The sequence below is a fragment of the Cajanus cajan genome, chromosome 9, assembly GCF_000230855.2.
Source record: "Cajanus cajan strain Asha chromosome 9, NIPB_CcT2T_4, whole genome shotgun sequence".
Classification (NCBI taxonomy): domain Eukaryota; kingdom Viridiplantae; phylum Streptophyta; class Magnoliopsida; order Fabales; family Fabaceae; genus Cajanus; species Cajanus cajan.
The window spans coordinates 4,877,270-4,897,189 of NC_138525.1; the positions used below are offsets into that span (position 1 = coordinate 4,877,270).

The following is a 19,920-nucleotide window of genomic DNA, read 5'->3' on the forward strand; positions in this document are numbered from 1 at the left end:
ATGCTAAGAGGGTTCTTCCCCCTACTAAGATCCATTTTTATCTCATTCTACTCACAAAAACCCTAACAAATTCATCTTTTATATATATATATATATATGTATATATATATATATATACATATATATATATATATATTGTTGAGATTATGATATCAATTTCATCTTTCACCTTTTTCTTTTCTTAACGTGTGTCATAAAAAAAATTACCACTTAAAAGTTAAAATTTCAAGTATTTTTTTGTGTTATATAAAGGAACAAATTCAACTACATAGAATAAAATAAAGTAAGTCAATTAAAGAGAACGAACAGAAAAATAAAACAAGTCAATGACACTATCATTTACATATTAGAGTTTCACAAAATAGGAGAATGGTATGAGAATAGTATTATATATGAGTAATGAACAATAGTGTAGTATTATTAGTAGAGAAAAAATGGAGAAGACAGGAGCATAGAAAAAAAAGATGAAAAACTCACTTGAAAATTCTTAAAACACTTGAAAAATCATTTCAAACAATCCTTCAAAATCCGATGGGTTTGGATGGGATTGTTTTATGAATCTGGTATTTATAAATAACACTAGAAAGTCTTTCAAAATCCCTCTCACACAACAATCCTTTAAAATCCTTAAATTTTTGAATACCAATGGATTGTTTTTAAGTTGTAAAAAATCTCAAATGAATACCAGTGGATTTTAATGGACTCTTTAAAAAATCCTGAAAATCCAGATTGAATACTACTGGATTGTTTTTAAGTGACATAAAATCCTGATTGAATACTAATGGACTTTTTTACTCAAAAAAAGTCTTTTAAAATCCTACGAAATCCTAAACCAATACACCCCCCTTAATCTTTTAGGCCATTTGTCCCATCTATCTAGGAGATATCACCACCATCAACAGCAAGAAGAAAAAAAACGCTAGTAAATTTAACAGAATAGACTGTTAAATTTTGACCTCAACATTTCTGTTATATACTTCATTGCAAAATTCTCTTGCTTTTGATTTATATACAGGAAAAAAGTAGAGTTGGAATATCATACAGCAATGCCACCAATTGTGAACTTCAAACTACCTAACTCTAGTATTATGATCATTGATCACTTACTTGGTTATTTACCTCAAAAATCCAACTCTGGTGGCCATTAATGCTCATGACAAGTGCCACTCAGGATGATAATGAACCGCTATGTTTGCTGGGCAATGGTGTGTTTTTCCGGGACTGGCGTTTTGTTTGTACAAGTACAGGCTCTTGCTCCTCCCACTTTTCACTCATTACTTCACTGTCACTGTCTTCATCACCCTTGAACACTGGATGGATATATGCATTCTGAAGGAACTCTTTCAAATTGTACTTTGGCTCCCTTGCACGCTCCAACGTGTCCTTCATCATTGCTTCCTGAAGTTCAACACAACGGAAAAGATTAACACGTATTAAGACGTCATTTGGGCTGTTCATGCTTTGAATTTTCAAAAAACTAAACTGAGCCATCTATTTTACAAAAACGATTTAATTAATCAAACTACTTTTATAAAGTGGATCAGTTTGTTTGTTTTTTTAAACAGATAGGATTTTTTGAAAAATGGATTGATTTGGTGCATATTGATTATCTGCTTTTTATTCATACATGGATCCATTTTTTTTATAAAAAAAACTGAATTTCTTTATAAAGGTGATTCAATTATTTGAGCCGGTTTTACAATAGTGGTCCAATTCAATTTTTTTTCCTCTCAAAACGAATTAGCTTTTATAATTTGATTTGGTTCGATTTTGGATCAGGTTAGTTCATTTCAGTTCTTTTTGCACCTCTCTATATGTCAAGAGAAGGGGTGTCCTAAAACAGTGTTTTTTTGAATGCTCAAAGTAAAAAGACTGTCAATTGCAATATCAAGACTAACCTGCAATGGATGCTTAACAAAAGCAGGTTCATATCGTCCCTTGCAATACAGATGGAACCATATTGTCAAAACTGGGAGAGTGATGAGCAATGGAGTTGAGTTAGCAGCTTCTTTTGTACTCAATAATCCCATTAACAACAGCTGTGAGATCACTAACGCAAATATAATCCGTCCATGGACATCAGGCCAGAATGCAGCTGCACTCTCATACTCTTGGTTGTAGACATTTATTATCTGCGCCATTCAGATTTCAGGCATTAAAGTGAGATAAAAATTAAGAGCATAAACTCCATTCACATGATAAATAAATAAATAAATAATTACTTAAGTTCTATGCAACAGTTGAAATTTTAATAACCACTCACCAAAAGTTTATTCATACACAAACTATGATAAGCTTGCAATATAGCTATTGGCTAAATCATTTACCCTCTTTTGCCGTTTCAAAGCCAATGCGTGCATTAGTAAAAGCAGTGACTACAAAACTAACAGTGAGCAAAAACTTACACAAACTATGATAAGATTGCATTGTAACTAAATATCAATTACATATTTCTTATCTTTTAAAAGCTAATGTGTGCGTTTGTGCATTACGATCTATTGATGTCAGTATAAAGCCATACACAAATATACAAATACACTATTCAAGAATATTTTATAGAATCAATTTGTATCAATTCAATTATTTATGTTAAACAGCAAATAACTATCTGTACTACATATAAAATTTGAGAAAGCTTGTATGTCAGCCAATAGTAATCAAACAGTTGTTTTCATATAATTGAAAATATATTGGAAGTTAGTTTTAAGATATTCTTATGGTGTAAAAATTATCATTGAATTAAATAAACTAGGAAATGTTGGTATATACTACATCGAACCAGAAGACATTTTCATGATTCAACTCTTACCTGATGACGGTAGACGACATATGCCAAGGCAAAGAACACTAGGATGAATGGAAGTAGAAATGGTGTGACCACAGCATACACAAGGCCAAGTAAGAAATAAAGTTGTATTTGAGGTTCCCCTGTGTTGAAACCAAAAGTCCCTGGATCCATTGCTTCTTCCCGATCCTTTTCGGTCTTCACTAAGAAGAAATTTTTCAAGTGATAAAATATCAATGGCTTCAACCTTAAAATCTCACCAGCACATCCAGCCCACCCATCCACCATTATGTAAGTTATGAAGAAAGTTGCCTTCATTGGAATTGAGACACCAATTGTTTTTGGAATTCTGCATACATGGCATATGTTAACTTTATGTTATGGAAAGCTATTTGTGACATCTATATGGGCAAATCGAGACTTTTTTTACTTTAGGTTATTAAAACTTTAGGGTCAGAAGAGGTTTCCAAAAGCTAGCGAAGAGATCACCATAAGTCAACACTTTTGTGTTAATAATCCAACTAGTTGAGTCAACACTTGTTGACTCTATCCTCAAGACATTTTAGACATAAATAGCCTTGCATGTGACTTAATTTACACTAAAAAAAATGGAAAACCAGAGGAATGTCAATCAAGTTCATACGATATAGTCATAGTAAATGATAATTCAGTTTAAATCACAACTGCCTAATGAAAATATAATGTGCGAGTTATATTAATGATTCAAATAAAAAGAGATTTTCTATGATTTTTTTACAACTACCTAACTAACTGTATTGATCAGTATGAGCAAACGTTAAAGATATAATTTCTTCTAACTTAATCGCAAACATGGGTGAAACTTAAATGCAAAATCATTTTTTTTAAAAATTTATGTCTTATGGTTGAAGATGCTTAATAATTGTAATAGTAGTGAATATACTAGGAAGACTTACTCATTTGCTGATTGATGGATAAATTTATCTAGCTGTTGGAATGCAGTCCCAGTAATTATGCTTCCAAGAAATACATTAATGAACTGGAAGATGTAATATCTTGTGGCTGCTCTCCTTTCTAGAGCAGACACGCTTATAAACCCTTCAAACTTGGACATTATCATCAATATTGTTGGCAGAAATATGAGAAATATCTTCAAAGCAATCCCAGGAAGGAAACCTTGTATAAAGGATTTTATGAAGCTCCTGCAGCAAGAGAGAAGGATATGATTAGTTTCTATATTGGAACCTTTAAGGTATCAAAGAGCTACACAGGGTTATCTATAACATTTTATTTTTTCATCATACTTATGCAAGACATAAAACCTGCAACATATTCTGGGTTGGTTGCAACCATCAAAGTAGTAAAAGGTTTTCATGTTATTCAATAAATTTTGTTTACAGAGTCTACCAGCAAACAGAAATATATATTAATGCAAAAAATGAAAAGAAAATGACATTGAAAAGATAAATAACACTTACATTTCAATAAAAGATTTCAGGAACGGTGCTGCTTTCTCAATGCCTTCAATGTTAGCTAGTGATTGTACAAATGCTATGGGAATCATGAAAAAGAATGTCAGAAAGAAGAAAGCTACAGCAATTATAAGCCTTCTTATTGTGAGTGAAACATATGGTATTGCCATATTATCCCAATACACATCACGAGGTTCTGGTGCCCACTCAGTCAACCATATGGTTGGATTCCTAGATTGTTGAGTTTGTGCACAAACAGCTGCACCCCAACGAGTTCGGAAGGAAACAAAAGCAGCTGGCATTATATATTTAGAATTCTTCATCACCTTTTGTTCCTCCAATTCTATCTGAAAGTGTAGAAGGACATCTAATTCAATCAATTTCAAAAAAAATAAAATTTAATGAACAATTAAATAATCTCCTACTAGTAAAATCATGTGAGAAACATATATAACAAAACTAATTTGGAGAAGTGTGAGTAATGATGATCATAAGCAAAGATTTGAATATCAAACATGAGGACACAAATTCTGTCACACTGATTGAAAACACCACTTATTATTGTTATCGCTGCAAGAAAATCATTTTCAACAAGTATGTAAACACTACTGAAATGCAAGATCTTTTATTCTGGTTTAGGTGTATTAAAATCATGTTGGATATGTATGTAATGTTACCGAACCATAAATATAGCTTACCTCTTTCATTTATTTTTTTTCCTTTCACAATTGAGAGTAGAATAAAATTGCTTTTATTTATCAAGATTGCATTTACAATTTTCTCTTTTAGTCTTGACAGCAAGAAACAAAATGTTAATGAAAGGAAAAGTTCAGGAACTAAAAATGAAAATCGACAAAAGTTTAGAAACTAAAACTAATAAGAAAAGATTGTTCAAGGACTAAAAATGAAAAGCTACAAAAGTTCAAGGACTAAAAATATATTTAATCCTATAATATATTTAAACAATTCTAATATATTTAATCCTCTCTTTTGTTTCCCTTTCATTTTTGAGTTTTAACTCGGTAGAATCTATGTATCCTCTTTTACCCACATGCGAGCAACATGAATCTGCCTTTCTTTTCCTTTTTGTTTTCACGTTTCACTCAATATGATGCATAGATTCTTGTTGTGCAACTTCTATTTAGGATTTCCATATTAGGGGTTGTGTTAAACTATCATAATCAATAAATTGAAGTTTAATCTTTCCAAATCCTTAAATAGTAGAAACTAAAAAGTTATAGAAGACTTAAGGTGAGCCTTGGAGTAATAGTGAGGCTTGTGGCTTTTTGACCTGGAGGTCATGGGTTCAAATCATGGAAACATTCACTTCCCTTGTGGGGAGCAAGGCTGCATACCTTCTCCACAATCTCTAGGTTGGAGCCTCATGCAATGGGTTGCTCCTTTTTGGCAAATTTAATCTAAACAGAGGCCTACAGCAAGTGGTTTATATTCTCTCCAACAGAAGTTACAGTGTATGTTACATACAGCTTTAACTTTAAATATCTTAATCTCCTAAGAAAAGGTCATCCACCAAGTACTTGTATGTAATGTAAAGGAAGCACATTCAATTCTAGTGGTTATTGTTAAATAAGATAGAAAGTACTGCTTACTTACTTCTTCTGATAGTCTCTTGATTTCATCAGTATAAAAATCAATTGCATCAACACTACTACCCCAAAGACCTAGAAAACCAGTCTGCAAGCACAATGGAAGATAATGGAATTACATAGTGCAGGAGAAAAAATATATGGAATACCTATAGAAAAATGGCAAGAGCATATGCTGAAGATTAAAACAAATGGAAGATAATTCATAACTCAATGGAAACAGGTAATTGAAAAATAGAATACCTTTTTAGTTGGCCTTGTGGATTGATTTCTAGAATATTTAAGTTCATAGTAGTCAAGCCAATTCTGCCTTTTCTTCTTCTTAGAAACTAGACTAGAAAGATTCTTTGCATTGTAAACAACCTGCAGAAATATCTTTAAAAGTAAGGAGAAAAAAACAGAAGTACTTGGTAGGATAAAACACAATAAACAGCCTATTAGAATTTATCCTATGTGATTGAAGGGTTAAAACCGGTTGAACTTGATATCCTAGTATCATCATATGAACAAAATCAAATGAAGCTAATTGGCATGGTGTTCTATTTAATAATGAGAGACCATCCTATTGAGTTCAAGGTATTTCCTAGCTAAATTAATTTCAACAGTGTACTTTAACATGATAAATCTGCGCCATTGACTTGATCTTGAAGTAAGCTTCACCTGAAACTTTATGCCCAATATATAATCTAACTTATTGGAAAACAACACATCGCCAGTAGTATCAGATCTATGTTCTCTCAGGAATATCTTTTTGTTTGCTGCTCAGATTAGGTAATAACTATCCATTCAAAACGAATATGAAGTTATAACTGGTAAATGTTATTATTTTGGTAGACTCAAATTACAACATAATTAGGTATGTTTGATAATAACAAAAAAGGATCAGACCTGATGAGTGAGATAGTGATCTGGATGGTTGACCAAAAAGAAATGTTCCACTAGCTCATCGACTGATTCATCAGGATCTGGTGGCACATTCCTAACAAGTACCTGCACAAATGAAAATTACATTAATAGCATGTATGAGGGAACAAAATGTAAAGGCAAGGACATTTAAGAGCACTGCAACTTTGGTATAACAGACAGTTGCCTATCCATAGAGGAAAAAATATTAGGAAGCACTAATGCTTGAAAGTTTAAAATGAAATTAAGACTAATGAATATTTATATTCTCAAATCATGAACCAAGATATTTCATGAGGAGGAGGGGAGGGGGGTATCACAGTTCACCACCTTTAATGTTTGAAAGTTTAAAATGAAATTAAGACTAATGAATATTTATATTCTCAAATCATGAACCAAGATATTTCATGAGGAGGAGGGGAGGGGGGTATCACAGTTCACCACCTTTAATGTTTGTGATAGGCAAGAAAGCGCCAACTGTTCAGGACCAAGTTTATTGTCATAAAGCTTTTCCTCTCTAAGAGGACTTTACCAATCGTAAGATATAAATTCTTATCACAGAAGCAGGGGTAATATGATTATGAACATATCGTATTTCTTAGGGATAAAACTTGATCTTACCGTAAATTGGTCAGGGCGGCGTCGTTCTGATGCAAGAAAATGCAATCTCATTGTTGCAACTATCTGATACTCCCTTTTCAAGATATAGCATGTCCAGAAGGTAAAAGCGTAAGCCATTACCAAATGAGTCCAGAATCTGCAATACATGAACAAGTATTGGAAGATAAACATGCTTGTATGAAAATTTGGAAGTTACTTCAGGAAGGGAATAATAAGGTTCTGTGAAACCAATGAAAGAAACTCATACATCATTAGAAAGTTCATATTAGATCAAAGAATATTTAAACAGCCAAAGAAAGGTAAAAAAATTAAACAAACAGTCCTGCGGGTTGAAAAGTTTGAATACCTATTTGATCCCGTTGGAATATTTGAAATAGAAAGCTTATCAATGCTACTATAAGTCAAATTGGAACGCTCCAAGGTGCTATTTGTCCAATTGACAGGAACCATAACAGAAAATGCTAGGATTGCAATTGGGAAAAATATTTTCAGCCTGCACTTCAATTGGGTCAAGAGGATGCAGTTAGTCAAAAATAAAAATAAAAAAAAATAAGTAACTTTGGAGCTCAAAATTGGGACAATTCTGAAAAACTAACTCATGTCGGAACATAAGCCCTGGGGACAGTATGTACTAGTAAATAAACTAAGCTGCTCAAAAACCAATGCAGATTTCAGGCAAGTTCTTCACAAATTGTTATTGCTTACAAAAGTTGGGACTAAAAAGTAGGGCAAATTGACCATTATTGGTAATTATATTTATGAACTCAATTACTATCTTACAATGAAACAGAGATAATTTACAAAGAAAATGGTATGGAGGCGAGTATGTTGAACAGAATGCATAGGTTTTTGATTATAATATGTGAATTTATGCAGGTAATGTTGATATGACCCCCTGCAAAGATCCACGTATAATCTAATAGTATGGAGACAAGCGTGTAATATTGTGTGCTAAATTAGTTGAGGATTTCCCATTATCAATTGACAGAGCAAGGAAAATTCAAATTATAGTCGAAAGTTGCATAGACTAATAGTTAAACAACATATCCCTGTGATTAAAGTCCTACAACTTATCACCTATGACCATGTCTAGGAATGGAAAAATTACCCATACCCATGATACTCATACCTATGTGTAAAATAAATGGATATATTATCTACTTGGTGTTAATGGACAGGGGTGGGTATTCAGATACTTGCACCTGCATATGCCAATTATCTTAAATTACATAATTGCCCCTACTTATATATTAGCAAATTATCCCAATTTACTTGTTAGCTCTACCTCTAATATAAGTTGATCTAAATTTTTTATTTTTTATTTTTTTATTTTTAAATCAAATAGATATCTATGTATACTCATCATCAATTAAACCTGTTGGATACCTAGACAATGGATACTCATGAAGGTATAGGGAGGTTTTTCATTCATGGGGTGGGTGCCCCATCTTGTGTTTCATAATCATAACAGCACCATCATGTCATGTGCTTCAAAGCCAATAATAGTGATTTCTTAATGCAAAAATAGTATTCATGGACATCAATATCTTTCCAAATTAATGTTTTATGTAATTATGGTGCTAAATGATTCGAAACATATAAACTTAATATTAGATAGACATCCACAGATGCTGCAAAGAATGATTGATCAGAGCATACCCAAGTAAGTAGATCCTTAAGTAAACAGCAGAGTCCAAGCCAGCATGGTCAATTAGTTCAGGTTCTGGCATCTGCAATGCTGCAGGCATCCAGCTCAAGAACTTTATATATGACTTGAAGTCCAAATTGACAAACTTGCTCACAAATACCCCTGCTTGCAATGGACTGCTCCTTAAACCCTTCAAATACCATTTTGGAAAATACACCCTATCATTTATAGGCTGAATTCGAAGTATCGCAAAAGCCAGTAAGAAAGCAAATGCACTAAGGATGTTTATTGCTGCTGCAAGTCCTATATCACCAAGAGAAGCCATATGCATAAGCCAACTTAGAAAGAATAAGCTACTCCCTGCAAAATATACAAATAAGCACGATGTCAAAGTCAATATTATTGTTTATAAGCTTCGAATTTAAAAGCAAAACCTGAATAAACAGATAATAACAAAAAGGTTTAACATCTGTTTGAAATTAAGAACTGAACTGACGTAAAATTACTTTTCCTGTGGTGATGCTATACACAAAAACAGAACCCATAATAGTTAAAAAAAGTTGGGAAGGGGATGGGAGAGGAAAATCATAGTCAAACTGAGTTGTTCTCTTCCCCAAAATTTCACCCAAAGTCACAATCAAGTAAGGAACCAAGTACTAATCAGCACTTCCACCACTATTATCTCTCAGTGGTCAAGCCATAATTTGCTTCTGAAATGCATAACTAACATACAAAGGACATATCTTTCTGTTGGGCATGATGATAATGAATCTGAATTCTCATTTTCACAACAAAACCAAAAAATAAAAGCCAGACTGCATGACATGTTTTGTTCTTCCAATCACCTTAGCTACCAATCAACAGAAAACACAGACAATTCAACACCCAACAAAATTCAGCATTTGGAACCACACCAACTAAAAAAAAATATCCGCGATTATTATCATATCATAGATCCACTCCATTGGGGGTACATTACCTTGTCTACCACAACAATTCTCAGCACAGAAAGAGACACAAGGGAGAGAAAACGAGCTGAAACACAAGGAAAAAACAACGCAACCAGTAGTTCTTCAACCCAAATGAAATGATGACAGTGCCACTGTTAGTTCAACCGACCACAGGGAGAAAACCCAGAAGCCAGAAAGTCAGCAATAACCAAAAGTTACAAACTTTATGGCATTTGTTTTCAAAGGGGGGGCGTTATGAATTTATAATTTGTAGCCGCACGTCTTAATCATGTGAGGTAAGTTTATGCCTACTCATACACACCAAGTCGACCATTCCCTGTTTATAAATCCTTCATGCAAATGAATGAAAGTGACAGAAAACGAAATATTAATGGCAAAAAGAAAACTGGAGTGTCTTTGAATAGCAAATTTGGATGATTTCATGGAAATATTGCTACAAATTACCATTACTTTTTGTAATTCGATGAATATTACGGATGGTCAAAATATATAAAGAATAAAAAAATAGATTTTAAAATTAATAAGTTTCTGACATTGAATTGTTTGGTTGGCAGCACATGCCACGAGGTGGTGGGGTTGGAAAGTGAATAGATCGGAGATACTGTCTTTGACGTTTCCTTTCATTTCCTAACGGCTACAATTTTTATTTATTTTTTTGTCGTTATTCTTAATTAAGGTAGTGTTTGTTTCCGGGAGAGTACTGTATACGAGCAAAGAAAGGTGTGGAAAGTATCCGTTTGTTTTTCCTGATTTGGAACGAAAGAAAGACGAAGAAAGGAGAAGGAAAGTACTGTTGCTCTCCTCGCACAAAAGGGAAGAAAGGAGGTGAAAGACACGTAGGATTTGTGAAAATCTAAAAATACCCCTCTCATGCATGTGCCATGCAGCAGAAGAACGAAGCATAATCAATTATACTGTATATATATACACAACATAAGCGATTATACTGTGTATATATATACAGCATAATCGATTATGTTGTATATATATACAGAGCATAATCGATTATGCTTTGTATATATACACAGCATAATCGATTATGTTGTATATATATACACAGCAAATCATAATCGATTATGCTATATGTTATACATATAACATAATCGATTATGTTATATGTATAACATATAACATAATCGACACATATAACATAATCGTATATATATATATATATATAAAATATTAATATTTAATATATAATATTTTAAATTAATATAATTATTTAATATTAATATTTAATTTATATATATTTTTTAAATATTTAATACATATATATATATATTTAATATTTAATTTATATATATTTTTTAAATATTTAATATATATATTTAATATTTAATATTTAATTTATATATATAAATTAAATATTAATATTTTTATTTTTTCACTTTTATATATATTAAAATTTGTTTATTTATATTATACACTTTTTTTATATTAAAAAATCCTATTATTTAAATATTAATATCAAAAAGTGAAAATATAAAAAAAAATAATACCTGTTTATAAAATTAAAATAATAATATTTTTTATTTTTATTAATATTAATATTATTTATTATAATTAGTATTATTATTATTTATTATGATTTTTATTATTTTTTTAATATTTATTTTTATTCTTATCATTATTTATTATTTTTTTTTAAATTATACTTATTAATATAATTTTATTGTAATTATTATTATTTATAATAAATAATGTTATACTCATTTTTAATTTAAGGGTAAAAGTATATATCATATATTTATTTATTAAATTTTTAATTTTTATCTATCATTAAATTTAAAGTAAATATTTAAATTAAATTATTTTTAATATTTTATAATTTTTTAATTAAAATTTATATATTTATTTTTTAATTATAATAATTATAAATTTTTTTAACTTAAGGGTAAAATAGTAATATTACAAAATTATCAATTAAAAAATTTATTTTTATCTATCACATCAATCAATTCACTCACAAACTTTCTCTACACTTTCTACTCACTTTCCCTTAATCTAAACAACCTCACTTTCCACACTTTCTCTTCAAATCTTTCCTTTTCCACTCCCCCTTTTCCATCTTCAAATCCAAACAAAACCTAAGGGTAGGAGTTTGAAAAGCCATAGCCAGCCAAATGGACTAAGCTCCATTTTATTTGAGACATGTTATAAACACTTCTCCTTACATATTATAACTCAAAATTTACACTATTTGTTAAGTTTTAATTTATTCACATGTTTATTTGTTTCTTTAACACTTTTTACCCACATTTCTTTATTATTATATATATTTTTATAAGTTTTGCATCTTACTTAACAAATTCTCTTTCTAATCTAGTGACGAAACTAAACAAAATATGTGATTTTTAATTAATTTTAACAAATAATAAAGATAATATGTTTTTATTTTGAACTCAAAAAATAAAAAATAAAAATATTATTTATTAAAAATAATAAGAATAAATGAAGTCAAGTCATTATAAAGTTTTAAAATCTATAATAATTATCTTTTAAATATATAATAACTACCTTAAAAGTTATTGATTGACCAAATAAATACTTACATGAATAATGTATAGCTATTAAACTCAAATATTATATGCTTATTAATGTTAAACAATACGCATAAAAAATTATACTTAAACTTCATCCGTGAACGCGTGTTTTAATGCAAGTTGTTAAAGTAACTTTATGTTTAATATATATATATATAGATTTGATTAATTTAAGTTGTGAGATATGTTAATTTATGCATGTATTTTTCCGTTGAGTATAAAGAAGATTATTTGGAAGTTTAAATTGATGAGACTTAACGCAATAAAAGATTGTGCAGTGACATATCCCTTTAGAGTAGGGGCCCACGCAGTATAACGCTCCAAAGCAGTTATTCATATAAGTTAATGAATATGTTTATTGTTTCCATCGTCAAGTGCCTATTAAACAATCGACGTTACATGAACATCAAGATTTTATCTTTTTAATAATTTATGGACACACAATTCAGCAATTAATAATGTAAATGTATATCTGTATCAACTTGGAAAAAATAACAAACAAAGAAGTTATATATTTCTATCCGTAAATTTTTTTTTTTATATATATATATGAAGGTGATGTATTTTTTGAGTTTAATTTTCATTGATTCTCAATGTAAAAATTGAGTTTAATTTTAATATAATAATAGTGGATTTTTTATATATATTTTTAATCAATTAAAAATCATCTTATATATGAATTTTAAAATATTATTATAAAAATAATAATTTTACCATAAACCACGATCCATGATTAGAAGATAGAGTAAAAAATTTGGCATCTTCAACGTGTTTTAATTAAATTCAAAATATTTAAATATATATTTTTTTGTCTTTGCAAGTATGATGTTTTTCAATTTTAGTTTGTGAGAGGAATTTTTTTCCATCTTTGAACTTTTAACCTTTTCGTTTTTTGTCTATATTTTTTTTTTTTTGACAATTTGTTTTAGTCTGTGTTGTTCAACTTTGTGACAAAAAATAGTTGATAATGTCATCAAGTATCATATCATAAAAGAAAAATATATCATGTTATTAATGTCACATTATCAAAAGTGTCACCAAAACTTTAAAGCTTTCACAAATTTTAATAGTTTTTGTCATTATTAAAATTTTGTGAGGCTAAACACGTCATTCGCTTTGGATTTCAACAAGAAAAAAGAAAGGTGAAAATAAACTAAACCAAACCAAAGTTAACTAACTTATGAACTTCATCAATTTAAAAATGACTTCAACATCCACCGCTCAAATCAACAATTTTGTAATTAAATAATAAATAGTCAAAAAATAAAGAGGTTTAGAACTTATAAGTTATAACGATGAAAAAATTACAAAGATTAAAAAATGAAAAATATCATATTTATAAGGATGTAAATCATAAATAAGTCAATTCAAAATGTTTTATAGTTAGAGCATCTTTAATGGGGTTGCTTATAAGCAATCTCACTTGTCACATCAGCCTGAAAAGGAACAAGTGAGTTGCTTAAAATTTACTAAAGTTACTTATATAAGCACTAGTTCTTAAAAAAAAAAGGAAAAAGTGAGGCTGATGTGGTATCCTGTGGCACAATGGTTGCTTATAAGCAACCCCACTGCAGATGTTCTTAGTCGATATGAAATCTATATACAAGTCACGTATATATATTTGACCAGATGACATGTACAAGATTCCCACCTTATTATTGCATTTAAATTAAAATTTGTTTATAGTTTGTGGAAAAAAAATTAGTTTTTATTTTTACAAAAAAATTTATTAAAATTTGACTTGACATTACAATTTAATGTTATGTTTAAAAATATAATACATAAATATCTTAAATAATAATATTTAATAATATATTAATTAATTATTATGAATTTATTAGTTTTATATATTCTACCACTAAAAAAAAGTGATTAGTTAAAATTTAAATGATAATTAATTGTTTTTATTGATATAAGAAATAATTTGTTCCAAAATAGTTCTATTTATCAAGGCACCAAAGTAATTCCTTCCATTTCGATTCTCAACCTTTTTCCCCTATTAACGATATTGATGTGAAATTTAGTAGGTACTTGATAGTGTATTTGGATGACAAATTTTACAAATTCAAGGAATTTTAAATTCTTGATATTTGAATTATTTTGATTTCAATTTTTATCATTTTTAAAATATTTTTGTTTGGATAAGTCAATTCAAATTTCTTAATAGTGTGTTTGGATGGGGAATTTAAATGGAGTAATTCATTTATTTGATGAATTTCAAATTCTTTGAGGTGAAATACCTTGTTTGGATGAAGAATTTACAAGGAATTTGAAATTCAAGCATTTGTGAAATTCTTTGAAATAATATAATTTCAAATTCTTCCAAAAAAGTAAGAATTTGAAATTCCTCGTATTTTTTTCTTCTTATTTCACTTAGATATTTTATCTTATCTTTTATCTCTTCATGTTTTTAATTATTAAATATTCAAAAATATTTTTAAAATTATTAAATATTATCTAATCTTAATTTTTTAAATTATTAAATATTTAAAAATTAGCTAATATTTATTTTTATAAAATTTAATTTAAAAGTCTCAACATATAAATATGTTTTTAAAAATAATTTTACCAAGGTGGAATCAAATTATTATATCGAACTCAACAATTTAAAATTTGAAAATTTTGAATTGACTTATCCAAACAAAATATTTTAAGAATGATATAAATTGCAATCAAAATAATTCAAATACCAAGGATTTAAAATTATTTGAATTTGTAAAATTCCTCATCCAAACACACCAATTTTAAATTATTAGGTTGAATATGATAATTTGATTTCACCATAGTAAAGTTGATTTTAAAAATATATTTATATGTTGAAATTTTTAAATTAAATTTTATAAAAATAAATATTAATTAGTTTTAAATATTTTAAAAATTAATATTAGATAATATTTAATAATTTTAAAAATATTTTTAAATATTCAATAATTAAAAGAATGAAGAGATAAGATAAAATATATAAGTGAAATAAGAAAAACAAATATGAAAAATTTTAAATTTTTACTTTTTTGAGAGAATTTGAAATTCTACTATTTTAAAGAATTTCACAAATGCTTGAATTTCAAATTCTTTGTAAATTTTTCATCTAAACAAAACATTTCTCCTCAATAAATTTGAAACTCTTCAAATAAATAAATTATCCAATTTAAATTTTTCATCTAAACACACCATAAAGCTGTGTTTAACCACCAATGCTCTGGATCATTTTAAAAGATGTCAACATTTAATACCATTAACTAAGTAAATACTAAGGTTTAGATTTTTTTTTTGTTTATCCATCATAATTATTAATAATTTAGAATTTAAATATTAATTTTACACTAATTAGGAGACAGGCTTATACGTAGTTGGGTCTTGAGTAGGCCGAATTTAGTGACAAATGGCCCAAATTGTGGAAGAAATGATTGAATTTAGAAAGGGAAATGAGGAAAGAGAGGCGCAACAAAGAGACAAGAAAAGTGAATGGATGACATAATCAAAACAGTGTTTGTAACCTTTATGATGGAAATGTTGGACCTCCTTTCTCTTTAATTGTTCGTTGTTTGTTACCGATTGAGCCGCGAAAGTGGACCGGCACATGGACTAACCTGGCTCACCTTAAAAACAGTTCGGGCCGGGTAAAAAAAATTAAAATTTTATAATAGGTAGGTATATTTTAACTCGGTCCACTTTGACCTAGTCCACCCGAGTTGGTGGGCTGGGTAGCCTACCAATCCACCAATTTTTTTTTACAATAAAAATTTAAGTATAATTTGTAGTTAATTTTGTATGATGAGATATTAAAAATTTTTATTTTGAACTTTTATCATGATTTGTATTTAATTTTGTATGATGAGTTATGACTTATGACTATTAATGATGCTAATTTTATGACTATTATGTTAATTTATAATTAATTTAAAATTTTGAATTTTGTTAATTTTTTTTTAATTTTTGGTGGGTTGGTGGGTTAGCCCGTATAATTCACCAACTCGTGGTGGGCCGGGCCAGGTCAATTTTTTTTTGAGAAAATAAAAAATAAGTTAAGTTAGGTTAACTCGTTTTTAAAATAGATTAAGGTAGGCCGGTCCACATGGACCAGACTGACCCGTTTTAACAACTCTATTTACCAAGAAGAGGGTAGCATTGAGTCACAAGACACAACTATAGCACATATAGCAACATCACAACCACAAACCAAACTCACATCATTTGCATTTGCATCCATGGATATGAGACACCAAAATGGAGACCGAAAACTCTTCGGTAGTTGTGAAATGCTACCAAGTACTTTTGAGTTTCATAATCTTTATTCATGGAGTCAATTTTATGAGAATTCCATCACTCAAATTTTTTGGTAGAATTCGCATCAAATTTATCCGATGATAAAAACATTGATAAACTAGAGTATATTTTCTAGTGCGTTTTTTATTTGTTGCATCTTTTAACTTTTTAATAGGATCTGGGTTATTTTTCAATTTTTGCACATTGTAAGGGTATATAAATTTCAGAACTGTCTTTTTAAACTACAACGGAGCCACACACATTTGTACCCTATTGACAAGTCTAAAATACAATTATAAATTTGTAAATTTAATTATGTTTGCCTAAATTCTTCCAGAGAACTCAATACTTGAAGGAAGATCGATAAGTTTAACCCCATTGTTAATTTCGTCTACAAATTTAGATGTTTTAGTTTTTTTTATAATTATCTTTACTTAAAAAAAAATCTAATAAATCTAAATTTGAGATTATAATTATTGTTGAATGACATAACATCTCATGAGTTTTTGTGGATAGGACAATCCAAATAGTCACTTTCATGACTAATGATTTGATATCAAATTTTATATATTAAATATGAAGTATTTTTAAGAATTTTTATTTCACGAGAAAGTTTTTTTTAATAAAAATTTTAACTTTTAATATAATTTGATTTTTATTTATCATAGTTATTTAAAATTAAATTTGAATATTTTAAAATAAATTATTAATAAATAAAAATATTATGCAATAATATAAATTATTTATTATAAATTTAAAACATAATTTATTTATATAAATTTTAAATATGATTTATATATTCAAATATAATATTTATATTTGTATATATAATTTTTAAATTTTTTTTTTAGTTATATATAATAAATATTTTATCTGGGTATATGCTAAAATACTAGTTTCAATTAAAATGCAAACAATATTGGTGATTCTTTTTATTTTTATTTCAACAAAAATTCTTTGTATTCATAAAATTATATTATTACATTTAATTATAATAATTAAAATTATTGCAATAATATATACTTTGATAGTATTAATCGATATATATTTTAAATAAATAAGATGATTATAAATAATATATCAGAGATTTTTTTTATTATTATTGGGAGTTATTTGTACGTTTGTGTACAAACAAATCAAAATTAAAAGTATCTCACATGTTTATCTTCTCTCATTTCTTTTTGCGATTCGTTTAGATCTCTCATATATTGCCATCCCTAGCGACATCAAAGCTAAACACTAACCCATGATTAATTTTATTGTTCTTTATTTCATTTTTTATTTTTTATTTTATTTTCCACTTTTGAGATAATCTTTTCACTTTTTCTTATTAAATTTTTTAAACAATATCAAATTGAATTACATGATCATTATTATGTATATATTTATATAATTATTACATGTAGATCCGATCCATCGAAGTTTTGCATAGAATCCGTTTTTAAGCCGAACATAGTTGTCTTCAACTATTTCAAATTTTGTAGTGCTTATATATGAATTTTTTACTAAAATAATATTTTTTTAAAAAAAAATTTACTAAAAAAGCACCTGTACAACTTTATTTACCCAAATAAAATCTTTTACTGTTCATGTTCAGAATTCGGTTCCCTTTTAGCTCAGAATTCGGTTCTAGGAGAACCGAATTCTGAGAAGTGTTTAATTTTTTTTTTCTTTTCTGTTTGTAGTTCGGGTTGTGGGTAAACATTGCAACCGGAACGGGCCGTTCTGCTTGCACGAAAAATCTGTTATTTTTGAAACTGGAACGCACTAGCAGAACGGCCCGTTTTGATGCATTCGTCATGTGTGTATTTTTGCATCCAGAACGGCCCGTTTTGAATGGAGAACGGGCCGTTCTCCATTCAGAACGGGCCGTTCCGGTTCTAGTTTTACACCATTCTCAGGTCCAAAAACGCAAAAAAAAAATAAAAATTTAATAGTTCAGAATCCCGGGGAACCGAATTTTGAACGTGAACAGTAAAAGGTTCTATTTTGGTAAATAAAGTGGTACAGATGCTTTTTTGGTAAATTATTTTTAAAAAAAAATTATTTTAGTAAAAAATTCGCTTATATATAGTAAAGAAAATAAATCCACTTTGTTTTGAAGACGAGGAGGAAGAATCAATGAACCTTCATTGGCAGTGAATTCTAAAACTCCTGAATGATTTGCTTTGGTCTAGGGGATGACAAAAATATCTGCACTCGCAAGTATTTGTGGATAAAATCCGCTAGGAATAATAAATGGGTAGGCTAATTGAGTACCCGCAGATAATGAAGATGAATAATTTTTTATCCGTTTATAAGCCGGGCAGGGCGGGTATGATGGTATCCATACCCGCAAGTACCCGTTTAATAACATTTCTTAAATATCCTAATTATCCTTGTACCACATAATCATAAAACTACACTCTCTTATCTTATTTTTTTTCCATAGCCGCACAACCCACACATTATTCATCAAACATTATGAGATTGAATTATTGTAACTTTGTGATATGAGACTTTCACTTGTGAGATTGATGTATTTTAAGTTATTGATTATCTTGCTTTTTTATTATTATTTCAACAGAATTAATGTTAATTACAAGTTTAAAATTAACATTAAATTTTTATTTTTAATATTTCAATGATATTAAATATAGACTTAAAATTATTTGTAATATAATTTTTTTAATTTCTTAAAAAATTTATAAATATTCATAGATATCCACAGATATTCAAGAAATTCATAGATACCCACTTAACGGATACCCGCATGGATATGAGACGGATATGAGACCAATTTTCATCCAGCAAGGTGGGAACGAGTTTATTATTACTTGCCTCGGTAGACCCTATTGCCATCCCTACTTTGGTCCCTTCTTTTCTAAGTAGTTTTGATACCATTAAAAACATTCCTCATGGACTAACTAGTAACTACATCTGAACTGCTTCAGATGAAAGCAATTCCAACACGTTTTGCAAATCTAAAATACAACTATACTATACATTCAAATGTGAAAACCAAAATTCTTCATAAAACTACGTTAATAAGATGTTAATTTTGAGATTGAAGGTTGAAAGCCTGAATTGTCCATGATGCTTTTGCATGTTAGTACCATACACCTTACGGCTAATCACTTGAAGTG

At 28.8% G+C, this 19,920-nt stretch overlaps 1 protein-coding gene across 2 annotated transcripts; it reads right to left on the reverse strand.

Annotated features, from left to right (window-relative positions):
• Positions 1-906: 906 nt before the first annotated feature.
• On the reverse strand, positions 907-10,377 carry LOC109795678 (hyperosmolality-gated Ca2+ permeable channel 1.5). 2 transcript variants are annotated; one of them, XM_020355168.3, is made up of 12 exons: positions 9,995-10,377; positions 9,027-9,375; positions 7,714-7,860; positions 7,368-7,503; positions 6,732-6,833; positions 6,087-6,206; positions 5,851-5,931; positions 4,243-4,583; positions 3,721-3,966; positions 2,810-3,134; positions 1,899-2,132; positions 907-1,398 (listed from the first exon to the last, which is right to left on the reverse strand). In XM_020355168.3, the coding sequence occupies exons 2-12, from the start codon at positions 9,344-9,346 to the stop codon at positions 1,168-1,170; spliced, it is 2,283 nt and encodes a 760-aa protein (XP_020210757.1). In that variant the 5' UTR covers positions 9,347-9,375; positions 9,995-10,377; the 3' UTR covers positions 907-1,167. The 2 variants fall into 2 exon arrangements, with proteins under 2 accessions (XP_020210757.1, XP_082919560.1); XM_083063434.1 differs by lacking the exon at positions 9,995-10,377 and having other exon boundaries at positions 7,714-7,865; positions 9,027-9,161.
• Between the last annotated feature and the right edge of the window lie 9,543 nt (positions 10,378-19,920).

Coding starts and splice junctions, on each gene's coding strand:
- LOC109795678 (XM_020355168.3), bottom strand. CDS start 9,346: ATGCATATGGCTTCTCTTGGTGATATAGGACTTGCAGCAGCAATAAAC. Junction 3,967..4,242: donor CTGAAATCTTTTATTGAAAT/GTAAGTGTTATT, acceptor CTCTTGCTGCAG/GAGCTTCATAAAATCCTTTA. Junction 2,133..2,809: donor ATGTCGTCTACCGTCATCAG/GTAAGAGTTGAA, acceptor TGAATGGCGCAG/ATAATAAATGTCTACAACCA.